A 21,403-nucleotide genomic window follows, 5' to 3' on the forward strand; every position below is an offset into this window, starting at 1 on the left:
CTCAGATCGGATTGATTAGTATTAACATTGACTGATGCTTGACCGATCCACTCTTAAGGCATAAGGGTAAAATCGTAAAAAAGTATTATTTTTTTTTTATAATTATTATTATTAAAAGACAGAGCTAAATCTGTACAATACGATCCGATCCAAGGCTTTCCAGATCCGAGATTGATCCGAGTTATATAAACCTTGATCCCACGTCCTTCGTCGTTATTTCCTCAAGTGGACATTGGATCTATCTTCCATTGTATTTTTCTGTAGTTTCTTCAAGACCTGGCCTTTTGATTTTGACTTCCGAGTCGTGAGAGGACCAGCCGCAATTCTTCCTCATCCTCCTAATATTTATGCCCAAGTAGCTGTTTTCCTCTTTACCTTTTCATTTCCTTTTCCCTTCTCTACTCCTTTCACTTCCTTCCCTCTTGTGGAAAGCCATGGCCTTCACTGTTGTCGGGTTTATTGGGTTATGTTCTCTTCTTCTTGGCTATGGAGTCCATGTTGAAGCCTCTCACCGGGTTTTCTCAAACCTTCAATCTCATCAGAACACTACAGCAACTCATCAGCCTTACAGAACCGGCTACCACTTCCAACCGGCTAAAAACTGGATCAACGGTACCTCCTCCCTCCCCCCACCCCCCTTTCTGCAACCTTCCTGTTCTTTCCAACTTCTAACAATCTGATTCTAGCTTTTCGTTTATTTTGTGGACATGTCTCTGGTTTGTGGAATGGACTACTGGATGTGACTGGATAAACAGATCCTAATGGTTAGTCAAGTCTCTCTGGATCAAAATTTCAAGTAGTTAATATGCACAATAGAATTGAATAGATTTTTATCATGGTTACAGACCCATCTTATTGCAGGACCCATGATTTATAAGGATATCTATCATCTCTTCTACCAGTATAATCCATATGGTGCTGTCTGGGGTAACATTGTCTGGGCACACGCCACTTCCACGGATCTTGTGAACTGGGTTCACCATGAAGTTGCAATCAAACCATCCATAGACTCTGATATCAATGGATGTTGGTCCGGTTCAGCTACAATCCTCTCTGGGGAAAAACCAGCCATTCTCTATACTGGTGGAGACCCACAAAACCGCCAAGTCCAGAATTTAGCGTTGCCCAAGAACCTCTCTGACGAGTTCCTGAGAGAATGGATCAAACCACCCCGAAATCCTGTCATGACTCCCATTGATGGGATCAATGCAAGCTCATTCAGGGATCCCACCACCGCTTGGAAAGGTCTCGATGGGCGATGGAGGGTGATCATAGGGAGCCAGATTGATCGACAAGGGAAGGCAATTCTCTATAGGAGTAAGGATTTCATTCATTGGGTCAGAGCCCAGCACCCACTCCATTCATCCAATAACACTGGAATGTGGGAATGCCCTGATTTCTTCCGTGTCTCTGTGAACAGCACAGTTGGTCTTGACACTTCTTTGAATGGTCCAAGTGTAAAGCATGTGCTTAAGGTGAGCTTGGGTGAAACCCAACATGACTGCTACACAATTGGTACTTACGATCTGAAAAAGGATATGTATATTCCGGACAATGGTTCCATAGACAATGGCTTTGGCCTGAGATTTGATTATGGAAAATTTTATGCTTCGAAGACATTCTTTGACAGCTCTAAGAACCGAAGGATACTATGGGGTTGGATTAATGAATCCGATAGCGAACAAGATGATATCAAGAAAGGATGGTCAGGAATTCATGTAAGGCAGAGTTGAGCCTGAAGTGTTTGTTTCTGTGTCTGTGTGGACTAGATAGAATTAAGAACTCAGTTTTAAGTGATTCTGTTTGCAGGCAATTCCTAGAAATCTTTGGCTCGACAAAACTGGGAAGCAGCTGGTTCAATGGCCAATCCAAGAAATCAAAATGTTACGGGAAAAGCCAGTTGATTGGCAAAGTACAGAGATGAAGCCAGGATCAGTATCTGAAGTTTTGGACGTCACTGCTGCACAGGTGAATTACTTATATCTGTTTTTCTTCCATTGAGAGTTATTAGTTTTGATTAATTTCAGGACCCAATTGATGTTAAAATTTGGTTAGAACTCATCCTTTAAAGCTTTCTCAATCTTCGGAGGGAGTTGTCATGCCCCAACTCTCCAATATCACCTGTTGGGATTCAGATAGAACTCATCCTTGAAAACTAGCCACAAATTTCATGGGGTGATTTCTATTTCTGAAATTATTTATTTGATTTTTTCACCTTATTTGAATGAAATAGAAATCAAATGAAATAAAAAAATTTTAATTGTTGATGATTTGTTTCAATTTTTGAAATTGAAATTGATTTCACTCTTAGTCTCTTACTCTTTAACGAGCACATGGTTAATCTGATAGACAAAGTAATAATTTCATGTGAAAAATAAAACACCTTTCTTCTTCTCCTGATGGTCTCACCAATATCACCACCACCACCATGACGTTGCCACCGCCATCTTTCCATCACCACCACCACCACCACCACCACCTTCTTCTCCCGATGGTCTTTCCACGTTATTGATTTTCATTTCACTTGCTTTTTTTGGGAATTAAAAGGTCGATGTGGAGATTTTATTAGACTTGCCAACATTGGAGAAAGCTGAAAACATGGACCCAAGCTGGGTTGATCCACAACTGCTTTGTAGTGAAAAAGGGGCTTCCGTAAAAGGAAGCTTAGGACCATTTGGGTTGCTAGCTTTGGCTTCCAAAGGCTTGAAAGAACAAACAGCCATATTTTTCAGGGTGTTCAAAGATCAGGAGAGATATGTGGTGCTTATGTGCAGTGACCAAAGCAGGTCAGTTTCAAGGATTTTCTATTTTATTTAGAGTTCTTTATCTTGGGCCATCACTTACAAAATCTTAACTAACTAATTCATGTAAACAGATCTTCTTTGAGGCAAGACCTGGACAAAACCACCTATGGAGCTTTTCTAGATGTGGATCCTCTTCATGAAGGACTGTCACTGAGGAGCTTGGTAAGTTGATTAAGTGTAAATTACTTAAATTTTCTCATTCTCATTAGTTAAGAGTCAAGTTCATCACTCATCAGTGATGACAATCGCGAAAGTCCAAAAAAAAAAAAAGAAGACTACAACATAGGTTCCAACCTTTGGATTTAGTTGATGTTTTGACTTATGTGATATATTTTTGTGTGTTCAAAGGCTCTGTTTGGTTGGAAGGGAAAACAATGAGCAAGGATGAGAAGTAAAAAATTTTGACAAAAATTGAATCATTACCTAACGTAATTGTATTTGCAACTTAAATTTTTATTATATTTATTATGATACTTTTTAAATGTAATTTATATTTTACTTTTCAAATTCAAGGGATTCGGATGCAAAGTAAAGTGAGATTTAATTACCAAATATAGAATGATTTGGAGTTGGGGATAATGATTACTTAAAGTTTGAAATTTTCACTTCTCTTCCTTTTCTCATTATATGCCCTTGCTACTAAACGGAGCATAGAGGAGAACCTATTCCAACATCTACATGAGCCAGCTAATGAGATCACAACAAAAATAAAATATTTTGATTTTCTAGGAACTTAAAAGTATAAGCCTTGCATTTCTTGGAGTCAGCTTCATATATAGAACATTTCATTTTCAATTTGTTAGCCTTGCATCTTGATAATAATACTTGGAGCTTCATCTTTTGCAGATAGATCACTCCATTGTTGAGAGTTTTGGTGGCAACGGAAAAGCTTGTATCATAGCTAGGGTTTATCCTGAATTGGCTATAAACGATAATGCACACTTGTATGTGTTTAATAATGGAACCGAAAATGTAATGCTCTCAAAATTGAGCGCTTGGAGCATGAAGAAAGCTCAAATCATCTATTGAAAGGGAGGTAAAAAGAAAATAAAGCAGAGATGTGATATAGAACCATGGTGAAGATGCATTTTTTGAATTATTAGTTCTAATTATCTAGTAAAATAATTAACTCATTCAACAAGTTACCACACCACTAATAAGCCATTTGAGAAGCTATCACTTAAAGCTTCAAAAAAATTTTGGAGAATCTCCTTGGATTTAATATACTTCTTTTAAATAAACGTACGGTTTATGATGTGACACGTATCCATCAGAAATGAAGGAATGAGAAGATTTTATAATGCGCCGTCAGAGTATGTGAGGGAATAAAGGCCCAATACCCTGGGTCGAAAGTATGGGCTGGGCTTCTGGGCCTTAACGAGACAGTGAAGGTGTGAAATCCAGAATCTCGGCCTACTGTTTTAACCTTCTTTCCAATCCTCCTGAAATCCAACGGCTGAAGAATTTTGCGTGAATACTTAGGTACTGACAAACACAAAGTAATTCAAAGCCGTTGGATGGAGTGAAACGAGGGATTGATCGAGAAACAGGGGATCACTGTCATTTATCTAAATCTATAAATAGTTTTGGAAATTAAGAAAATTATTCCGCAACCTAACATCTTACATCTTTGGGAATTGAAGCGCCAAGAGAAGAAATGTTCCGTTGAACTGGTGATTTGGTGGTGCAGAGTTGAACCTCTCGACTCTCAAACAGAGAAGAAGAAGAAGAAGAAGAGGAGGAAAGAAACGGAAGCGCAAGACATCAGTGAAAGAGAAATCCAATAGCCATTTCTTCTCTCAGTTTGTCTAACTCTTATCTTCTTGCCATTTCTTGCAAGCACAGTGAAGGAAAGACGCCATTTCATTCAAGAACAGAGAGCAAGAAATAGAGAGAGAGAGAGAGAGAGAAGGAGGAGAGGAGGAATGAGGGAAGATAATGAAGATGAGAAGGAAGTGGGAACGAGTTCAAGGTCGTATAGATGGTTGGCGAATTTTCACAGGGATATGTTGGCTGGAGCATTAATGGGGGGAGTGGTTCACACGATTGTGGCACCGATTGAGAGAGCCAAGCTACTTTTGCAGACGCAAGAAAGCAATACTGCGATTGTTGGTGGTGGTGGCCACCGCAGGTTTAGAGGCATGTTGGATTGTATCGCCCGGACTGTTAGGGAGGAGGGTGTCCTTTCTCTATGGAGGGGTAATGGAAGCAGTGTTCTCCGCTACTACCCCTCTGTTGCCCTTAATTTTTCCCTCAAGGTGCATATGCTTGTACTAATTCTTTACTTTCTCTCACTCTCAGTCTTTCTCATTTTTTGTTGATCATATTACTCTTCTTGTTATATGTAATCATTCTTTTTCCTTTCTTTTGGTAAATTATTCACTGCGATATATTCAGATTGAAATTTCTCTGTTTCTGTGCAATCTGCTTTAACTCTAACAACTTATGATTGATCATCCTTGCATAAATGGTCAAAATGCATTAACCAGTGAGATTAAATAGGTATCCCAATTTAAGCAATGTAAAAATTTCCAATAATAGTTCTTTTTGGTGCACATTTGTTTTGGAGCAACATACCGTTAACTTGCTTGTTTCAGTTGAGATTTGTTAGTTTTTCTTTCTTTTCTGGTACCTCATTCAAATGGGAGGATTTGTAGAATGATGTGAACGCAATAGAGCATAAACTTGTAACAACAAGCGTCCAAGATCTTGTAGGCATGACGATGGCTTCTCTTTTTCTCTTTTTCTTTTTTTAATCCTCAAGATCATTAGCCGTCTCAGGCTAGAAATCTCAAGGCTGAGAGGCCTAAAGCTCAAGGCAGAAAGTAAGCAAAATGAACTATGAAAATTCACCAAACCACCCCCCCACCCCCCCCCCCCCCCAAAAAAAAGAAAAAGAAATGCAGTGTGAAGATTCTCAGAACCGAATACAAACATAAGAACATTGCAATGACTCCACTGTGAAGGCAGTTATTTGACTCTTTAATGTATGAGAAAGATAAGAAGACTTTTCAAGTTTTTTTTTTTAATTTTTAGCACCAGATGGACTACTGAATTTTGTCATGAATGTGGAGCTGCACATTTTGGTTTAGGGTTGAGGGTCCTTTTTTTTTTTAGGATATGATCCCATATTTATATTCTTTCTATATTATATATAAATATGACAGATTATAATTCTATATTTCTTATGTACAATTTATATGTACAAAAATATTTTCTATATGAGACAGATGGATAGAAAAAAAAGATCGAGTGAATAGATGAAATAAATAGATCTATAACAAAAAAAAGGTGATTATCCTCTATCTCATTCACAAGGGATCCTACAATCATATGAGCACTAATCAATCAAGTTTATTAGCAGTGCTCCATCTAAAGCCATCAGATGGGGTCAGAGATGGGATATTCACTCACTTTTAACTCAACTAGGTCTTATCCTGACTATTTGCGGTCATTTACACAAATCCTGTTCTGCCAGTCCACTTCGCACCATTCTTCTGATTACATGTTAAGTGTTTTCTTTTCTCACCACTTATACCCAAATAATTTATGGACTTCCTTCTATCCCCTTGGCACCTCCAGTCTGCACAATATCACTCCTTTTCTATGGTCTGTCTTGTTAAACTCCACTGGCTGAACCATCTCAGGGTTGACTGCATATTATTGATCCCATATATTTGATTTGGGAGAGGGTTCTCTGAGAATCGGTATAGTGAAATGCACCAATGAGGTGCTATAAAACAGTATCATTCATTGGAGGGCAGCAAGGTCGTTTCATGTGAAGAGGTGAGAGAGACACACAGAAGTACTCGCATACTCTGCCCTGGTGGCTCAGAGGACCTTTCCCATTTGATTTATAGGTTTGCGACACTCTTTTCTCAGGCATAGGCTTCAAATTAACATTGTTTTTTTCTTTTTTCCAAAATAACGTGTTTGATGTTGTTAGAATCAATCTTTGATAGTTGAAACATGATTTAGGACAGCTGTTGGGACTCTAATTTGTTGACCTGTCATGGTGCCAAAGTACCAGAGTTGCAACTCTGCTTGAGACCAAATTTTGAGTTTGTTTGCAGTTCTGATGTGGAGGCCTGATAACAGACACCCACAGAGACCAATACTAGGCTGTTTACATGTGTCATCTTTGTGTTGAAGGACAATGTTATTCTCATCTGTGTCTATGATCTAGTGAACGGTGTGAACCTCATTGATACGATCTTCTAACACATCTTAAAGTCCTGAATTTTACCTCTGCATGTAGAACTATGTTTTCTTGACCTTCAAAACATCGAGTCCTAGTTTTTCAATAGATTTATTCCAATGTCAATCACTCACACAAAGACCCCTTGTTTCAAATTATGGAATTTTTAGAAACTTGGTTTCTAACACCTAAGTATCTGAATTAATTTCCCCATAAGAATCTTCATTATGTTGTCTGACCTGATATTGTACAAATTAAATCAATCTATTTCTTCTTGTGTGGTACATGATCAAGCTACAAAATCTTTACAGTAGTGTTAGACTCTAACCAAAATTTTGATTTTCCAGAAACCTCCTACCATCATTCTATGGTATTGTGATGTAACTATCTGAAAGGGTCACAATTATTTTGGTCAGAACCTCTCTGATTCTAAACTGATGTGTGATAGCTGTCGAAACTCCTGCTTGTTGTGTTGTCATTACTCATTAGCCTTGCAGTAAATTTTGCAAAGAGTAGAAATGAAGCTGCAGATACCTAAAAATTGATCTCTTGAAGCCAATTTTAAAGCGAAAGTTGGATCCAATGTTGGGACCTTTTCCATTCTTGTTGTGGAGGCCCATGAAAACAAAATATCGTCTTTTTTTATTCTAAATCGGTCTAAGTTGGCATAATAATTTTCTTTTTCTACTTGTCCATGATTTTTTTATTTGTGTTATCTGGATTATCTGGATTCAAGATAGTATGTATGTGTGTTTATTTAGTTCATTGTGTTTATGCAATTGATTCTGTATGCTGACCTTAATTAAATAAATATTGCTTGGATATGATAATAAATTGGGTTAAAAAGGAAAAGGTAAACTCTGTCATGAATTTAAGTTCTCACACCAACTGCACAATTCCATTCTCCTTGCAGTACCATGGTTTGAGATTGCAAACTTTAATTCATGTCTCAAGATTTAAAAATGTAGTTGAATCTGATTAAGAACATTGTGAGAAAGAAGTGAGGATTTGTTGTTGGTGAAGCATAAACATTCAGGAGGTGGCAGATAATGAGAGAAGCCATTATCATACATTTAATTAAGCTCCATCACCAAAGGTAAACTAATGAATTAGGTATTGGAGTAAGATAAGGTGAAGGTACCGGGTGTAAGGGGAACCGAACCTTGAACTGAAATTCCGAAGTCTTATACTCTGCACCACATTGTCTAAATCTTACTTATATCAACGCAAATTTTAGGTACCGTACTGATAGTTTTCTCACTAACTAGGTTACATGTATTTGGTTATGGGTATTGTTTATGAGCATATGTCTAGGAATATGACCTGTCTGACCTTTAAAATTTTGGACATAGGAACCTGGATAATGCGGATTTGTCAAAGAGAAGTTTAAACTGGACATGTCATATATGACAGTTTCCAAGTGACAAATTTAGTAATCTAGATGTGTTCAGTCTGAATACAAAAGGTGAAAGCATTTAGTACGCAGACATGAACCACAACATGACATTGTGACCAAATGTATTGGTATTCTAGAAATCTACAATGTGGCCAGAGGCATGGACGTTTAAGACAATATGCGTCACAAGACTTTAATTAGTATAAGTGTCAGGATATGCATTGGATTAGCTGTCATGAACTCAGAAAGTGTTTATGCCTATTAATTGACTCATATGACCTTAAAATAATGACAATATCTTCTCCCACAAGGGTGCGCCAAGAATAGTAGTTATACTAGAAACATAAAAGTACAAATCCAAAAGAAGTAGAGACCTCTATTCTTGTCCTGACTGAGAACCTAGGTTTTGAACTGAAGCGACTTCGCAACAAGATTCATACTGCAGCATGGCAGATTGAATGCATGTGCTTTGGTTAAAAGCTTTATAAGAAGTCCACACCAATGATTCTTGCCTTGATATGTGCAAACTAGGTTTTTGAACCCCACTATCAAACACTCACCTTTTATGTATTACCAATTTATACCTCGAAATGACTCTTGCAGAAAAAATTATCTTGTTGGGAAAGGTATGTCTTTTGTCTTCATAACAAATGGTCCATTTATGATGGGCAAATTATTCTGCTCATGGACTTCATTCTAATTGTTCTATTTTCACCAGTTTAACGACATATTTCATAGTTCAACCCTATATTTTGTATTAATTAAAAGAACTAAGGATCAGAAGTGAATAGTTAAAAGACCTAACTTTTTTTAAGTACGATATGTAATCCCAACGAAAACTTCTAATTTTTCAAGTAACTTGTCTTGTCTCCCAACTTTCCTTAGTTGGAGTTTACAGTGTTTTCTTGCGTTTCCTCAGAAATATAGGGATCCCAACATTCACATTATGATAGTGTTCAATTGTCAACCAGTAGTCATGTAACAAAGAACTTGGAAGGGTTTACATGCTTGCACAGTCGCTGGTTTTAAATTTTGTGATTATATTAACATAACTTGCACCCCTTTCCTGACTAGCCCATCAGGAAAGTCTAATAAATCAAGTAGAAGATATGAGGAAAGATTTTTTTGGGGGGATGGGGTTTGGATGGTTGGATAAGTGACAGAACATTCCCTGGAAGGAATTCCTTGGTCACAGCTCATCGGCTTCTCATTTGCGCTCCTTTGGAGTCTGACAGAGTGAGAATACACACACGGATCTTTAAGAGTGGTCTGTCACCTAGTGGGGTGAGTTGAAGCCCCTCGATCTTCAGATGATCGAAGCCTCTACTGACCTACTACTCTATCCAGTATCCTTAAGTTGCAACTATTGTCTGTCTTTTAGGAAAAGATCATCTATTCAGATGATTCCGTAGTTTTTAAAACCCAAACGGAACTAGCGGCCAAACGAGATACGTTGTTAGTTCATAGTTTTCTGGTTAGCTACCAGGTTACTGTTAAAAACCCAAGAATCTGACGTGTTTTTATTTCACTTTTGGTCCAGTTTTAAGAACTGTGAATGATACATCCATGAAGACCATCAGTTGTCAATCATTCACAAACGAAAGCAGGAAGCCCACCTAAGATGCTTGACATTAGGATTATAAGATGTCCAGAAGAAAAGACATTTTCTGATTTTGCATCCAACTGTTTGCTTTCTTCATAGTGATCTGACCTAAAATCTTCATTCTGTTTATTCTGTATCTTGATTTCAACTTTTCCTTTTTATACCTTATTTCATTTTTTTCTGATTGATTCGATTCTACTATTTATGGTCTAAAATCTAGTTGATTGAGATGACATTATAGCACTCATGATCTCACAAATTCTTTCACCAAAAACTTTTGCTTCATGGCAAGTCTTAAATATATGTTGCTTGTATTTCAAGCACCATTGTAGTGATAGTGTTGTGTCATTTCTTTTCCTTTTATGAATTTTTTTTAATATTATATAATTTCTACTAGTGGATCCCCGTCATGAGGTAGAAATTTGAGATCATTTTCCCGTTTGGCCAGTGATCTCCGCCCTTTTGTAACTCTATCAAAGCAACATCTGATTCACTGTCTATTGATTTCTACTTTTCAGTTTTCACATGTATTGAGATTAGTAGCACCTTCAGATTTTTCAGTTTAACATATTTTTTTTTGGCAACAACAGTTTAACATCAAACAATGAAATTCTCATTAGGGTAGGCGAGCCTCTTTTTTCTAATGAGCAGTTTATCAGGCCAAGTAATTCCTTAATGCTTATCTAGGGGAAGATCTATTATTAACTTCTCAGGGATGTGAATCTTTCAAGAAGGAGAATATCTGAGCTACTTATTTCAAATTGTCTGACTCAGTAGTACAAGAAAGTTTTTCAAGTTAAAAAGAACCTTTAAGGCACTGATGGCAGTGGAAATCACTCATCTCGTCTCTTAAGAGAACCAAGTAGCCATGAATCACTATTCAAACGGCACCATAAAGCTGACCCCATGAAACTATCACAGTTTCCTTTCCGCTAAATCCAAAAACTTTGAGATTCATAGAGCAATGGTCATCTTCTGGATCCTCTTGCCTATAATTATTTTTATATCTAGTGGTATGAGATCTTCACAGCTGGATGCACTCTTCCAAATACACCACCACACCACAACCAAAAACCTGGGGGAATTATTTGGGGGTCAACCTGCCATGGTCAGAATGCAATTTTAATAAACTGTTCTAGCTTGTCGGGCCCTTCATCTGTTTGATGGTAAGCTGTTCCCTTCATTTGCCTTGGAGCCTTAAGCATTAAGCTTTCTTTGCACCCTACTTTTTTTTTGCTTCCCTTTGCTTTATAGCCTTTAAAAAAATGTAAATGTGGACTGAGGATGCTTTTGTTTGAATTCCAACATTACTGCTCTTGACATAATTCAGAATGCTTAAAATGTTACTGCTAGTATCCTTAATTCACTAGTGCCATTTACAGGACCTTTACAGAACTATACTAAGGAGTGGCAATCCTCAAGATCATCCTCTCATGTCTGGTCCTCTAGCTAACTTCACCGCTGGGGCTGCAGCTGGCTGTACAACACTGATTATCATCTACCCACTTGATATTGCTCACACACGCTTAGCAGCAGATGTAGGAAAGACTGAAGCTCGTCAATTCAGGGGCATTTGGCACTTCCTTGGCACCATTCGCAAGAAAGATGGGATCAAGGGCATCTACAACGGCCTTCCAGCCTCTCTACATGGGATGATCATCCACCGTGGTCTTTACTTTGGGGGCTTTGACACTTTAAAAGAGATGATGTCTGAAGAGTCTAAACCTGAATTAGAATTGTGGAAGCGTTGGGTGGTTGCCCAAGCTGTCACAACCTCAGCAGGCTTATTATCTTACCCATTAGATACTGTAAGGAGGCGGATAATGATGCAATCTGGTTTGGAGCAGCCGATGTATAAGAGCACCCTGGACTGTTGGAGGAAGATTTATAGGACGGAGGGTGCTGCTTCCTTCTACCGTGGTGCGCTTTCAAACATGTTTAGGGGCATTGGGGCTGCTGCAATCCTGGTTTTGTATGACGAGGTCAAAAAAATTATGAATTGGGGTGTGTTATAGCCAAAAAAGTGAGATTCTATCAATTAGATCATCCTGCAAGCAACATTAACCAAATGAAACTGAGAATATTTGTGGCTTGGAAGGCTTTCTGGATGCTTATGGGGTCAATTGCCAGCTTATGCGGAATGCATACAATATGACATTGAGATATAATTGCCAGTTTTCCAATTTTCGGTTCCATGGCAATTAAATTTCCCAGTGTAGTCCCATTAGATCTTCATGTCCTTCCTCTCATTGCCAAATAAAAGGGTTTTTTGTTGGGAATTGGATACTTTGAATATTGTCTCGAATTAAATTCTTTTTCCCTCCGTTGACGATTGTGCAGTGTTCCCTCCTGTGCCCCACATTGGTTGGGCGGCAGCATGTATCTTTCCTCACCCGTATTTGATTATTATAATTTGTTTCCTTGTTAATTTATTTACTGTCTTAAAAAACTTTAACCTTTTAATCTTGCAGGTTCAGAGAATATCAACCAGCACAAATATCTGCCGCTGTACTAGATTGGATGGGGTTAAAACGTAGTGGGCAGTAAGACCCAAAGGTTCTCTGGTTACATGTAATGTTTCATCTGAAACAGAGTTGGCCAAGTGAAAAATAAAACTTGGGTAAACTAGTGAAGAAATTTTAAACTTTTCTAAGGACAACTAAGAATATTAGAGAATATACAAATATATGGGAAGGTAGATGATTGAATTTAAGTTTGTGATTCAATATGTAGTTTATCTAGATCATGTTTAAGATATTCAATCAGGGAAAAAATAGTCTTATCACCCTTCTTATGGAGAAAATTTTTGGTTGCTATCAGGCTGCAATCCTTGCTTGTAGCCAATGAAATAGAATAATTTAATTTCCCCTAGACTCACAATCATCGTACGTTTTAATATTTTTCAAAAGGGGCACGGTGGTGCTAATCTAGACTAGCAACGAGCATGCAGTATCCTATATCTATTTATTCTATTAGTCTAGATGAAAATATAGATTCACAAGGGGATGTCTCTACAGACAATGATGGTATCCACTCATATGCCATGTTTTATTCGGAAGAACAAAAATAAAATAGATAATCTTTCAGAGAGATGCTGAATGGTTGATAGCTCCGGTCTCGAAAACCAGTATAGTTCTTTATTCAGAAAACCTCACACGTAGATTATGCCCTTAAAACTGCTTGTGCTTGGTTCTGTACTGGTCTTAAAATGGTTCTGCTTCTTAAACAGGATAGTTCAATCTCTCCAAGGTTTAAATCTACGTCTGTATCAGACCATATAAGTTTGATCAATGCACATAGCAAATAGAAAGTGCATAGAAGATGGGCTGCTACTAGTTAGGAAACATGCACAACAGAAGGAAGAGGTTTCATTCAACTTCAGAAAGTAGTAGTTTTAAACGCAATGCTAGGACACCAGGTGTCCTCTAAATTGCTGTCCTTGGGGTCCTGCCATGCTAGACATTATTAGTATTCTAGAAAGATTGAACAGTAACAAATTAGTATAAAACAGATACGAAGGCCTAGTTTTTTACGAAAATAGGACAGCCTAGTAGGTACCCAAGAAAACCTCCATTTTTATTTTCCTGTTCCGGTTTCTCTGGAAAATGATATCAGGTTGTACACTCACTCCACATATGGAATTTCTCCCCATATGATTAGGCAACAGCACATGAGGAACCACACTAAAATTTGAATGGACAATGGAAATTCAGTCGCAAATAAATGTAAAGCAGGGAACATACACATATGCTTAAAATAGTTCTTGGAAAGTCCACAACACTGGGTAACGAGAGAGAACCCAAAACGCATCAACAAATTGCAAGGCGCCACCTTCCTACCTAATCACACCCCGGGTAAAAGGAAAAAGGAAAAGGAAAAAAAACCCTAAAAAAATAATCATTATAATGCTCTACTAACAAATAAGAAAAATAAACCACCAAAATCTCACCAACCCTTGCTCTCTCATTCTTCTCCAATCCACAAAGACCCACTTAGACACAAGTAAGTTGCCCAATCTATGCATGGTTCTATTGGCTCTCAAAACTTACTGCTGCTTACACTCTGGAGGCCTCTCGCCCTGTGGACCTTCCCCTGTTTGGGCTCTTCCACCCTTCTGCAGTTTACAGAGTCAAATGGGATATGTTAGGGACTATAAGCAAGCCAGAAATGCTATAAAGATAGCATGATTATTTTATTATCTCACCTTGGATCCAGCCAATAACGGTGAAATCAGAAACAAGGCCAAGACTAGCGGTTTCAAATTTGGAATAGAACAAGAGTGAAGAAAATGTCAAAAAGATTCATAAAACGTACCTTTTTCCTACTCTTGCTGTCTCCTTCATCATCCTCATCTTCATCATCATCATCCTCATCATCATCATCATCTCCCTCTTCATCCTCATCTTCAGCATCTTCATCTTCTTCATCGTCATCATCTCCAATATCTTCGAACTCATCCCCTTGGACTGCCTCCCCTGTAAACCATGACACAGCATGGGGGATAATTTTGTCTCGAATGGTTGACCTGCGCAAGGCATCAGCCAACCCCAGCTAATTAGAAGGTCCAATTTAACATGCAAAAGTTGAACAACAAAGGGAGGCGGGAAGATTTCTAATTTTCACAGAAATCACATTATAATGAGATAAATATTTCATCCAGCATGCTTTTGCATGTTGAACAAGTTTCAACCAAAAGTGGAACAACAAAGGGAGGCGGGAAGATTTCTAATTTTCACAGAAATCACATTATAATGAGATAAATATTTCATCCAGTATGCTTTTTGCATGTTGAACAAGTTTCAACCAACTAGCATCCTCCACTGGATCTCCACACAAAAATACAAGAAATATGTCACTATTCAGAGATTTGTTCCCATAACAAAACAAGAATTGACTTACCCAATGTCATAGTCTTGCTCCATTTGATTTTGAAGTTCCTCAGCCTGTCAAGATACCCGAGGGGGAAAGTCAATTAAAGAACATTCAGCTACTTCATTGGCCTAATGTCAAATATTGATCTAATACTTACAGCCTCTTCGTCAATATCATCTTCATCCTCGGGAACTTGAGGTGGACTGAAGAAGTTGAAGAAACTTTCGCAGGTCTCAGTTTTAGTGATAGGCTTGGCATTTTTTGATCCCTTTCTTGGCTTCTTTTTCAGGACCTTCTGTGTCAAGCTTTTTCCTGGAAGCCATTCAATCTCCGTCCTACAACACAACCAAAATAAAGTAAATTATGAGGAAAGAAGTAAACAAGAACAAAATAAACAAAGTAGCAAAAACTTCTGGGGTTGCAAACAAGGTACCCTATTGCTTTCTCTAGAATTGGTTCATCATCATCGATCATGTGATATGTTTTTGTCAGAACAGAATTCTTGAAGTAAGGATTAGAATCAAAGAAGAATTCAAGCTTGAAACCCTTGGGATCATCAATTCTACACCACTTGATATCTTTGAGATATTTGAGAGCCCCTTCATCACGCTCCGTAATCTGTAGTCAAGGAAAAGCAACACCAAAAGTCAATACAAAAACAATAAACAGTAGAAAATGGCTAATTCAATCAACATACCTCCTCAGCCAAGACTTCATTAGTCTTCATTGCCGTGAGCCAAAAATTAGGCACCCCTTTCTCTGGACAAGCAATATAACAAGATACAAGTTAATAAAAGATGCAAGCGAATTGAACTATACACATTTTTTATTTCCAGTACCTTCTGAGGCTTCATCTTCTCCTTGGTCTGTCACAGGTTCAGTTGTAACTCCGACTTCGACTATACCATTCACAATTTCATATCTCTGGGGGAAGTGCAAAAGAATTACTGAGCAGGGCCACAAAAAATAAAGAAACCATACAAAAATCTTAGAAGTATTGGCACCCAAACAGTAAATATCAGCAAGGAGCAAAATGAAGGCCCCTGCACAAGTGTGCCACATAAATGTTCACGTATATGGACCACTTTACCCCAAGAACCCATGCTGGCCAAAATGCCACAGTTGGACTACACCCATCATTAACCATAATCGGATATTATTAAAACATAATACAGCTATCAGTCAAAATTTGAATCCATACAATGCCTGGAGAGTTATGAAAAACCATTATACATTTCACACGTTGATGCAAATACAGCTGCACTTGATTGGTTGGACCAGCATGACCCCCTTTGGAAGTCAAGAGCCAAGAAGAACTGGTAATGCTGTTTTGGTCCAAGAAGGGTTGGAAATAATTTAATAGTTATTTTATGTCTTTTATTCCATGCCTTTTATTTCCAAGACTTGAACGTAGGCAATGCAGATCCAGGTTCTGAAACCAGAATCGAATCACTTATGGGCGCACTTTAATAACTAAGATCCAAGCAGAAGAGATAATGGCCATCTTGTAATTAAATGGAATGGCACAACTGTAAATAAACTAGAATCCATAATGGAGTAGCAGAATTGTAATTATGGGAAAATTCAATTTAAGAGGAGACAAAGAAGGGGAGTAGGATGTGCAGTGTAAAGGGTATTCCTGGAATGGTCAAAAACCCAATGGCAAGCTGTAATAAGGAGGGGCAGTGGGGCATTAATATGGGAATAAAAATTAAGGGTTTCAAGCCACGATTCAATGGAGGGTTTGAAGTCGTCTTCAACCTCGGAATGGAAGCCAAAGGCAGAAAAAACCAAACCACAGCGGGAGTGAAAAGGTCACCTTAGGATGCTTTGATGGGCCTGCAATTTCAGGTGGGGAATCGATTCATCCATTCCAATGAATTCCAGCAAGAATTGGTTGCAAAGGTCACTTGACAAGGAGTAATTAAACCATGAGATCAGATCTGGTTTTAGTTGCAGGTCTGAAACTTCATTGCACACTCAAAATTTGATAAGGGTTTTGGATCTGGGTCAGAGAGATGAAATCGCCTAAGGTAGAGGATATCTTCCAGCCCAATCTGAGGGTCTCTAAAATCAGATTAGGCAGACTTTTTCTTTTCTAACGAACGTGTCCACCAGACCTTTGCCCCGACTAATACTCTGGATGTGTACACCCCCACACCATAGTTGTCACAGCGTCAAATTGATCCAAGGTGGTGAAGGGGTGGCTAATCGATTTGGCGATGACTCGCCCGTTATGGCGTTGAATCGCCCGTTATGGCGTTGCCATGGCGGTCAAATCGCCTATGTGTCATTTTTTATTTTCCCCATTTTCTAAAATTATTTAGCATGCTACTTTTTTATTTCCCCTATTTTCTAAAGTTATTTAGCATGCTACAAGCCTACAATATATACTCTATAACATATAAAACCAACATTAAGCAACATCAAATCATCAAAAATCAACATAGCCCTATCAAAATCACCCTGCATTTTATAAAAAATCAACCGCCTAGTGAATCAGGCGTGACTTGACGTCCATGGCGGTGCATGGCAACGCCTATCAATCAATGGCGACCGCCATTTGTGAATCACGTAAATCGTAGCACTGCCATAAACTTCTTTTTCCGCCAGGATGCCATATTGCCGCCTAGGCGACGCCATGACAACTATGCCCCACACACGAGTCGGGTCAGTGCCAGCTCCTATGAAAATCATAGAAACAGTGGGGCGGGCCCCAAGGGGGTAAGGAGGAGTCGAACTCAGGACGCATGTTGATTTAGGCACACTCCCTTGCCAACTAAGCTACACCCTTGGGGTTAGATTAAGCAGTTGCAAGTTCCTTCAAAAAAACTCATGTCTCAGTACCCAGGAGGGAGAATGATGCCAAACCATCCAAGTCACCCACAGGTAAGGAATTTATGTATAAAGTTTAATAATGAAAGGAAGAGATTTGGTAGGAATTGGTCAAATCTATTTGGAACAATGGAAGAGAAGAGAGGATCGGTGGGGAGGAAAGATAAAGAAGAACAAAGATGAGGGAGAAAGGAAGCATGTTCAGTCAGCAAGCCGACGCCTTAGAACCACAGCAGAACTCAAACCAATTTCTTCAACTCATATAATATCTACGTACCTGCTGGATTTACACATAATATAGGGAGAGAGAAAAGACTCTTACTCGAACTGAAATTGACATCACTAAGAAACTATCTGAAACAAGGGCACTAATCTCCTATGTATCTAACTTCCCCTAATAAAATAAAGAGTAAAATATTAACCAAAATCAATGACTAAAAATCCTACTGGACCAAAACCAGATTCGGACCCAGATCATCTTGATCTAGTCTTCCAAACAGGTTTGTACCGCTCCACAGAAGCGCTACTGCATCAGGAGCTCTGATGTCATATTGCTAGTTCATGATGCATTGTCAAAACGTCGCCTAGGGATCCAGGCCGCTTTGCCTAGACTGGTGACTTGGTCATCTGGGCAACCTAGGCAAGTTGCTGGTGTCGCCTTAAAATGTCACACTCGATCGCCTAGGTGCCGTGACAACTATGATTAAATATAGCTTTCTTACCTACTTGGAGTTTGTATGTCATTTGTACAAAATGTCCATATAACCATACCCGATTGCCAAACCTATAAAGCTGCATCCCCAATCTAATCTTGGGTAAAAAAGGACACAATTACTGAAGATATCCATACCAAACACACCTCACCCTCACATTCGCCCATATAACAAAGATGCCATAACCTACAGTTCAGTCAGTCAATACATAAAACCAACAAGGCTTGTCAGCAAGGAGCTGGGCTACAATGTTGTAAGCATTGGACTAACAAAGTAACGAACTTCATTTTTTTTATTAATTTTTATTCATAAAATTAAAAATTAAAGTCCAATATCATACCTTGGTGTACAGTGGTTCATATAGCTTCTGGTATTTTGCCTCGAGTGCTGCCCTCTCCTCAAAAAATTTGGCCTCCAGCTCATCATGTTGACTCTGCAAATCAAGAAAGCATTAGAAGGCTCCACACCTGAAAAATCAACGTTAAAAAAAGAGGAAAAAGAAAAATAAGAGCATCTATTGTCCTCAAGTATCCAAGCAACTAAAACAAAGGAGGCAACATCTACATTTGTACGTGTGAATTCGAACGTGTGTGAGATGGGGAAAGAGCTATGAGTCGCATGTGTGAGGAGAAAGATATATGGATTATCACATAGCTAGTAAATTTTAAACTACTGACATCCCCATGTGAAAATCGTTTATAAGGTTGCCATAATCCAGCCAAGAAAACATATGATCAGCGGGAACATCTCAGGAGCTCAAAACGTATTGAAAGCATGAAACATGACCAGGACAGAAGCAGGAAGCAAAAAATCAAAAGAATGAGCACAAAATGAGAAAGAAAACTTACAGCAATGAAACCAACTCAAGTCAAAGATAATGGTCCCACAAACAATACCAGCAAGTAGAACAATGAATGAGAAATGGAATTAAATAAATCAACATTAATTAAAATATCATATGATGATGAACAGCTTCCTCGTGCAGTTTAAAAGCATCAAAAGGGATCCCAAATCACTAAGAAAACATAAAGTTTGTTCAAATACAAAGATTGTTTCAGATGCCAAGAAAAAATGCATTTTACAATTCCTTACCTAGCAAATAAAATCTAACAAAAGAAAACCAAGGACCTGTTTAATGATCTTTCAGAGTTTACATGCAAACTACCAAGGACATGTACACTGCAGCAACTGCTCCATTCATAAGTAAAAACACGCCTACATTGAAATGGCAGGATCTCATGTCCTTAATGAACATGAAATTGGCCAAGCTTCACCTGTCAAAATATCAGCATGTAGAAATAGAAAAGCCACAATTGATCATAGACCCGGATGCCATGAACTATAAATCCACATATGCAAAACAAATTCACATTTATGACATCCCAACCAACAATTTCACCATCTGTGGGTAACGATAGTAAGAAACAGTAAAACGTGTTTTTGACTATGAGACAATGACTAAATGATGGTAAAAATAAGTCTGAAAATTAAATTGCTGTTACGACTAATCAATCCAATTCTTCCTCATACGTAAATCATGAATCTTTCATTCAAGAGAAAGAAGGAGAGAGAAATTCAAAACATTCAGATAAAATCTACATCTAATACGTCAAAGGAATAAATTATCTAGCGCCAACAAATAGACATTCCAATTGAACAGCAAGGAGGGTGTAGCTACTGTACAAACTTAAAGTTTTCCCACCAGTAACAATATGGCTTGAATTCTATAGCAAAATTATTTTCTCTTTTAACCCTTTTTAACGGGGGGGAGACAGTTAAAATGTGCAAAGAAGCGGAATTAACCAAACCTGGATCTCTCTGAGAACCTCGACGCGCTTCCTGACGTTAGGCGTTAGAGTCTCGAGAACATCGGCATGTTGTCCCGCAAGATGCTGAAGCTTATCCTGCACAAACCCAATAAACCCTAGAGCCACCGTCAAATAGAAAAACCCTAAAAGAAAAAAAAAAAAAAAAAAAAAAAAAAGAATTCTTCCAGCAAAGGCCATAGAATGAGAAGAAAAAAAAACCTCACCTTGAGAGCAGTAACAAGACTGGCTCTATCCTCGGCGCTAAGAGCTGCACAGTGGATCATGTAAGAGAGTAAGATAAAGATTCCCAAAAAAATAAAATTATAAAAGAGGAGGAAGGAGAGCGACAGAGAGGAATTAGGGTTGATGGTGAATGGCAGTGTGAGTATGCATACCAGCAGCGGCACCTGGAAGGGAGGCGTTGAGATCGGCCATGTTAAGCTGATCCTTGTTGTTACTCATGAAGCGGGGACAAGAAACAGGGATGAGAATAAAACCCTAGGGCTTATAGACCAATAAACCCTAGATTTTTTTAAGAGAAGTTATAATATTAGTATGGTAGTCGCCAGAAGTCAGATGAGAAAAAGGAGGGAAAAAGATGGAAGGAGTTTGGGTGTTACGAGTTGGAGTTGAGCTGTTCCCTGTGGGGCCCTTACACCCGGATATTGGGCGGAGTGGTGCGATACGGTACGGTACGGTACGTCTCCCTTGACTCTCACACCCACGGTCACACACACACAACACTCTTTATTCATTCATTTTTTTATATTTTTTTTTTGGGGGTAAAGACCTCTCTCTCTCTCTCTCTCTCAACCTTCTTGGATTAACGTGAGAGAGAGAGAGAGGTGGAAAGTTTGTGAAATGGATTCTACGAGTTTGGATTTGAAGTTGGAGTAAAAGGAATAACAACAAAATATTATGATCACATATTACTTTCTGGATATTGATTTTACATCGATTTCTTATAAGAATTGATATAGGTTGATATGGTCTTAGATCCTTTAATCTTATAAATTGATTTATAAGATAGATTTTTTCTAAGATCGTATTAATAATGTCAGAGCAACCGAAAGAGTTAGTGATCCCTGAATTCAATGAAGAGATGTTGTATCCAAAAATTGATGAAGAAAATTCTACAAGTTATTTTTTTTTTTTCTTAAATACTACAAAAGGG

At 38.3% G+C, this 21,403-nt stretch overlaps 3 protein-coding genes across 5 annotated transcripts; 2 read left to right on the forward strand and 1 right to left on the reverse strand.

Moving 5' to 3' along the window:
* The first annotated feature begins 240 nt into the window (after positions 1-240).
* LOC122084978 (beta-fructofuranosidase, cell wall isozyme-like) lies at positions 241-4,573 on the forward strand. Of its 3 annotated transcripts, none has more exons than XM_042653388.1 (7): positions 241-612; positions 756-764; positions 846-1,718; positions 1,810-1,968; positions 2,548-2,786; positions 2,876-2,966; positions 3,651-4,573. In XM_042653388.1, exons 1-7 carry the CDS (start codon positions 487-489, stop codon positions 3,831-3,833), a joined length of 1,680 nt encoding a protein of 559 aa, XP_042509322.1. In that variant the 5' UTR covers positions 241-486; the 3' UTR covers positions 3,834-4,573. The 3 variants fall into 3 exon arrangements, with proteins under 3 accessions (XP_042509322.1, XP_042509320.1, XP_042509321.1); XM_042653386.1 differs by having other exon boundaries at positions 862-1,718; XM_042653387.1 differs by lacking the exon at positions 756-764 and having other exon boundaries at positions 862-1,718.
* A 154-nt stretch (positions 4,574-4,727) lies between these two features.
* LOC122084979 (probable ADP,ATP carrier protein At5g56450) lies at positions 4,728-12,340 on the forward strand. Its single transcript, XM_042653390.1, has 2 exons — positions 4,728-5,062; positions 11,384-12,340. The coding sequence occupies exons 1-2, from the start codon at positions 4,730-4,732 to the stop codon at positions 12,014-12,016; spliced, it is 966 nt and encodes a 321-aa protein (XP_042509324.1). The 5' UTR covers positions 4,728-4,729; the 3' UTR covers positions 12,017-12,340.
* Positions 12,341-13,721: 1,381 nt separating this feature from the next.
* LOC122083096 (nucleosome assembly protein 1;4-like) lies at positions 13,722-20,803 on the reverse strand. Its single transcript, XM_042650786.1, has 11 exons — positions 20,625-20,803; positions 20,454-20,497; positions 20,230-20,325; positions 18,762-18,854; positions 15,713-15,797; positions 15,571-15,632; positions 15,307-15,491; positions 15,031-15,208; positions 14,901-14,944; positions 14,316-14,526; positions 13,722-14,115 (listed from the first exon to the last, which is right to left on the reverse strand). The coding sequence occupies exons 1-11, from the start codon at positions 20,689-20,691 to the stop codon at positions 14,047-14,049; spliced, it is 1,134 nt and encodes a 377-aa protein (XP_042506720.1). The 5' UTR covers positions 20,692-20,803; the 3' UTR covers positions 13,722-14,046.
* Positions 20,804-21,403: the final 600 nt, after the last annotated feature.

This window comes from Macadamia integrifolia, chromosome 7, assembly GCF_013358625.1.
Source record: "Macadamia integrifolia cultivar HAES 741 chromosome 7, SCU_Mint_v3, whole genome shotgun sequence".
Classification (NCBI taxonomy): domain Eukaryota; kingdom Viridiplantae; phylum Streptophyta; class Magnoliopsida; order Proteales; family Proteaceae; genus Macadamia; species Macadamia integrifolia.

Excerpts from the sequence above, each read along its gene's own strand:
- LOC122084978 (XM_042653386.1), top strand. The coding sequence starts at position 435 with ATGGCCTTCACTGTTGTCGGGTTTATTGGGTTATGTTCTCTTCTTCTT. Across the intron at positions 1,719-1,809 it reads AAGGATGGTCAGGAATTCAT|GCAATTCCTAGAAATCTTTG; the intron begins GTAAGGCAGAGT and ends TTCTGTTTGCAG. Across the intron at positions 2,967-3,650 it reads GACTGTCACTGAGGAGCTTG|ATAGATCACTCCATTGTTGA; the intron begins GTAAGTTGATTA and ends CATCTTTTGCAG.
- LOC122084979 (XM_042653390.1), top strand. The coding sequence starts at position 4,730 with ATGAGGGAAGATAATGAAGATGAGAAGGAAGTGGGAACGAGTTCAAGG. Across the intron at positions 5,063-11,383 it reads CCCTTAATTTTTCCCTCAAG|GACCTTTACAGAACTATACT; the intron begins GTGCATATGCTT and ends TGCCATTTACAG.
- LOC122083096 (XM_042650786.1), bottom strand. The coding sequence starts at position 20,691 with ATGAGTAACAACAAGGATCAGCTTAACATGGCCGATCTCAACGCCTCC. Across the intron at positions 20,498-20,624 it reads CCTTCCAGGTGCCGCTGCTG|CTCTTAGCGCCGAGGATAGA; the intron begins GTATGCATACTC and ends TCCACTGTGCAG. Across the intron at positions 15,492-15,570 it reads ATGAAGTCTTGGCTGAGGAG|ATTACGGAGCGTGATGAAGG; the intron begins GTATGTTGATTG and ends CCTTGACTACAG.